The sequence below is a fragment of the Condylostylus longicornis genome, unplaced genomic scaffold (assembly GCF_029603195.1).
Source record: "Condylostylus longicornis isolate FDR11 unplaced genomic scaffold, ASM2960319v2 ptg000368l, whole genome shotgun sequence".
Taxonomy (NCBI): domain Eukaryota; kingdom Metazoa; phylum Arthropoda; class Insecta; order Diptera; family Dolichopodidae; genus Condylostylus; species Condylostylus longicornis.
The window spans coordinates 42501-47500 of record NW_026578330.1 but is presented as its reverse complement, the minus strand read 5'-3'; the positions used below and the strand labels follow the sequence as shown (position 1 = coordinate 47500).

The following is a 5000-nucleotide window of genomic DNA, read 5'->3' as shown; positions in this document are numbered from 1 at the left end:
AGAGCTCCAGAACTATAGTTGCCGAAACTTCGCTATACACAACAGGAATGATAACAACAGAATCACTGTACCATTCAACAAAATGTCCATGAAACGACAACAACCAAGTGCTGGGAACCCAAGGTCGTATCAACCAGAACAGCCATTAACAGTGGAACAACGGAACTTGGCTTACAACATTCAACATCAGAGAGAATCGCAACCTCCACCTAGACCGCCAAAACCGTTAGAGAAGATGGACGTTGACCGATCCATACAAACACGTCAGGTTAATTATATGAACCGGCCAGACAACTACAGGGGAATATACAAGAGGCCACCATCAGTAGGCAACATGCCTAGCAATAAGCACCAAAGGCTATTCAATATGGAAACACTTGAAGACGACGTAGATGACCACCCAGAAGAATGCAGCGAATATGACGAAGAACCAGCATATGCAGATGATGAGGTTCAAGAAGTAAATTTTATGACGGACGCCTTTCAAGCGTTCCTTACTTAGAATTCAAGACAAAAAACAACCAGCTCCTAAAATTTCTAGTCGACACAGGAGCTAATAAAAATTTTGTAAGAGAAGAGATCGCGACAAATGCCAAACCAACAACAAAACCATTCAAGATACGTTCAGCTGGAGGAGATATAACAATCACCAAGAAGATCGGAGGAAGATTTTTTCAGAGTCTGGGAAACAACACCTTCATTGAATTTTTCGTTTTGCCAGGATTGAAGACCTTTGATGGTATAATTGGAGACGACACGCTTAAGAAGCTCGAAGCCATTATAGACAGAAAGAACAACACCTTAAGGATCAAGCCAGATATAAAAATTCCGTTAAAGGCAAAGGCATCAGCTCAAGTCAACACCATCGAAATCAAGGCAGACCATTTACCGAAGGCAATCCAAGAAAAAATTATGGGAATAATAAGGAAATACGAGAAAATATTTGGCCCAATAAACGACAGGGAAATAATAGACACACAAGTGAAAGCAGAAATTAAAACTACTACTGATGATCCCATATACACCAAGTCATATCCATACCCAGCCAATATGAGGAAGGAAGTAGAGGAACAAATCAAAAAGCTGCTAGAGGATGGAATTATCCGCCCTTCGAAAAGCCCTTACAACTCACCGATCTGGGTAGTAGCCAAGAAACCCGACTCATCAGGTGTGAAGAAGTATAGAATGGTTATCGACTTTAAACGACTTAACGCAGTAACGGTACCAGACACATACCCTATACCGGATATTACAAGCACACTAGCAAGCCTAGGCCAGGCCAAATTCTTTACAACATTAGATCTGACATCCGGATTCCACCAAATCATGATGCACAAAAAGGACATTCCCAAGACGGCTTTTTCAACAATGAATGGAAAGTACGAATTCCTAAGACTACCATTCGGGCTGAGGAATGCGCCTTCAATATTCCAACGCATGATAGATGATGTTCTAAAGGATCAGATAGGCAAAAGCTGCTACGTATACATCGACGACGTTATCATATATGGAAAAACGGAGGAGGAACATTTAAGGAACATTGAAACGATTTTTAGCATATTGGAAAAAGCTAACCTGAAGGTCAACCTGGAAAAAACAAAATTCTTCAACACCGAGACAGAATTTCTTGGATATATAGTCACAAGCGAAGGAATCAAACCCGATCCCAGAAAAGTGGCGGCCATTCAGAACATCATGCCACCGACAAATTTGAAGGACCTAAAATCATTCTTGGGACTCACATCATATTATCGCAGATTTATTCAAGATTTTGCAAAAGTGGCGAAACCACTAACGAGCTTAACAAGAGGCGAAAACGCACAAATAAAGGCCAATCAATCTAAGAAAGTTGGAATCAAATTGAATGCAGAAGAGTTAAAGGCATTTAACAGGCTGAAAGAATTACTTATATCTTCAGAAGTCCTAATATTTCCAAATTTCGAGAAGCCGTTCATCCTAACAACCGATGCTTCCGACACAGCTATTGGAGCGGTGTTATCACAAGGTGAGATTGGAAAAGATAAGCCAATTACGTACATTTCCAGATCGCTCAATACCACGGAAGAAAACTACGCCACAAATGAAAAGGAAATGTTGGCGATAGTATGGGCATTAGACAACTTGCGAAATTATTTGTATGGGGCTAACAAAATCAAGATACTTACAGATCACCAACCACTCACTTTCACCTTGAGTAATAGGAATCATAATGCAAAGCTCAAAAGATGGAAATCAAAAATTGAGGAATATAACTACGAGCTGATATATAAGCCTGGGAGAACAAATGTTGTCGCGGATGCACTATCCAGGCTGCCAACCGAAGTAAACAGCTTATCAACAAGCTCGACCGAAACGGCAAGCAGTTCAGATGAGGACAGCGTAACGGAAACAGCACATAGTGGCGAGGAGGACAGTTCTGATCTCATACCCCACTGCGAGACGCCGATAAATGTCTTCCAGAATCAAATCATTATAAGACAAGGAAAATACATAGAAGCACACGAAGAACCACATCCAAGGTACCACAGGCATTACATCGATCTACCAGAAATAAATGAAGGAACCCTCACGAAAATACTGAAAGAAAGATTAAATCCTAACCTCGTGAATGGAATAAAGATCCCAGAATGCTACATCCGCATACTGCAGAAGGTCTTTAAGGATCACTTTAACAGATTCAAAATCCGTATAACGCAAAGCATAGTGGAAGACGTAGCTCTAGAGGAAAGGAAATTCAGCATAATCGAGAGCGAACATAAGCGAGCACACCGAAATTCAGAGGAAAACAGAAAGCAAATACTAGCAAAATATTACTTCCCACATATAAGCAGTTTAATAAAACAATATACTAAAACTTGTGATATCTGCAGCAGCAACAAATACGATAGGCGACCACATAAACCGCAGTTGCAAGAAACTCCAGTACCTAAATATCCAACACAGATATTGCACATGGACTTGATGGAGATACAGGGAGAGAAGTATATATCATGCGTCGACAAGTTCTCTAAATTTGCGAAATTCTTCAGAATCAAGGATCGATCAGCTATTCATCTAAGGGACAAAATAACGAAGGTATTACACTATTTTACCGTCCCGAAAATGATTATATTCGACAATGAGCGCAGCTTCGTGAGCCCTATAACACTGAACTACATCAGGGCTTTGGGAATAGAAATCTACACCACACCATCACAAAAAAGCGAGGTAAACGGGACAATCGAAAGGGTGCATTCAACTATTATCGAAATAGTAAGATGTCTTCAGAAAGAATACCCGCAACTTTGCCAAAAAGAAATCATCAACTTAGCAGTAGATCGCTACAACAATTCAATACACTCTGTAACAAAAATGAAGCCCAGCGACGTTTTTTTCGGCAGACCAAGTGGAACATCCTATCAGAATCTCATCGAAGCAAGAATAAAGATTAATAATGAACTCACAGAACGCATCGAGAAAAATCAGAAAACGAAATTAAAGAGAGAAAACAACAAAAGAGACGAACCTAAAAACTATCCAATAGGTGAAACAATTTACGTTCGAGACAAGCAAATCAAGGCAAAGCACAAACCGATATACAAGAAAGAGATTGTGGCAAAAAACAATAAAGCTACCATTATTACCGCTTCCGGAAAAAGAATAAATAAATCACACATCAAGAACATATAACATTAGAATATTATGTTAATAATCAAAACCTTAGGTTTCTTTTTAGACTAGCAGTCACTAGAATTACAGCATTTCCGAAAATCTTCGAATTCAAAGGCGCAATAGCAACCATTAAACAAGGACAAGGTCAAATCTTGGAAGGAAATTTCAATTTGGTGCACATCATTGATTTAAAGAGCTATGACGAGGTTATACAACAAATCATTCCTTTGGTTGATGGAATCAACTCGACCAGCATAATGAAACCACAGTTAGAACACCAACTGGCTCAAATAATGGAATTTCTGACTAAATTGAGAAGCAGCAAATCAAGAGTTCAACGGTCAATAAATTGGATTGGTACAGCATGGAAATGGCTGGCAGGAACACCAGACGCCACAGACTGGGACAACATCGTTACAAGCCAAGACAAGCTGATACAAAATAATAATCAACAGTACAAAATAAATCGTGAAGTTATGAGGATAACAAACCAAGTAGTAGAAAGATTTAACCACATTTTGGAACATGTAGGGAACTTAGATCATCGATCCGAACAAATAATATTTAACAAACTTGGAATCATAAAAGAAGCCTTGGGAGAAATCGTGTTAGCGACAGAATTAGCAAAAAATGGAATTGTCAACACAAATCTTCTTAGCAGGATTGAAATCCAAAAAATACTGAAGGAGATCGATACACTACCCTACGTCAACGAAATTGAGGCAATAGAATACGCAAAACCACAGGTAGTAACCAATGGACGAGAAATTCTCTACATATTATCAATACCGAAGACAGGCAACCAGTACTATGACCACATTATAGCGAGATCAACAATCCGAAACTCCCAACAAGTCTACCTCGAATATCAGGAACTTCTCGTGAAAGATGACGTATATGGCATATCGACAAAATGCGAGAATTTAAGAAACATCACCATATGCGAAAGAAGTAAAATTCGGAAACTGGACGAAGGACACTGTATGTATCAACTGCTAAAGGGAATAAACGCCAGTTGCAGCCTTCAATACAATAAGGAAGAAATCATAGAAACCATAAGTGAAAATATCATCTTTCTCAATAATTTCAATGGGGAGCTAACAAGTGGCAACACGAGCAAACACTTAACTGGAAGCTTTATGATACAGCATACCAACGAAACCGTTCACATAAAAGGTCAGAAATTTACAAGCGAATCTGCCACCACGTCGCAAGTTTTACCACCTGTTCTTCAAGAAAATTTAAAAGAAGGAGATATCAAGCTAAGCCTCGACTACATTCACGATCTTCATATCAGCAACACAAAACAACTTCAGAAGCTAATACCAAGGAGCCAACTCTCTATAGCA

The 5000-nt window shown here is 39.2% G+C and overlaps 1 protein-coding gene across 1 annotated transcript in view; it reads left to right on the top strand.

Moving 5' to 3' along the window:
- Positions 1-4602, top strand: part of LOC129617014 (uncharacterized) — a gene marked incomplete at its 3' end in the record, with an annotated part of 5306 nt that extends 704 nt beyond the window's left edge. The window contains exons 1-3 of the mRNA XM_055532471.1: positions 1-460; positions 526-2519; positions 3716-4602. The exon at positions 1-460 is cut by the window's left edge and continues 704 nt beyond it. Of these exons, the coding sequence (XP_055388446.1) occupies positions 1-460; positions 526-2519; positions 3716-4602 (3341 nt within the window). The remainder of the gene's footprint in view (positions 461-525; positions 2520-3715) is intronic.
- Between the last annotated feature and the right edge of the window lie 398 nt (positions 4603-5000).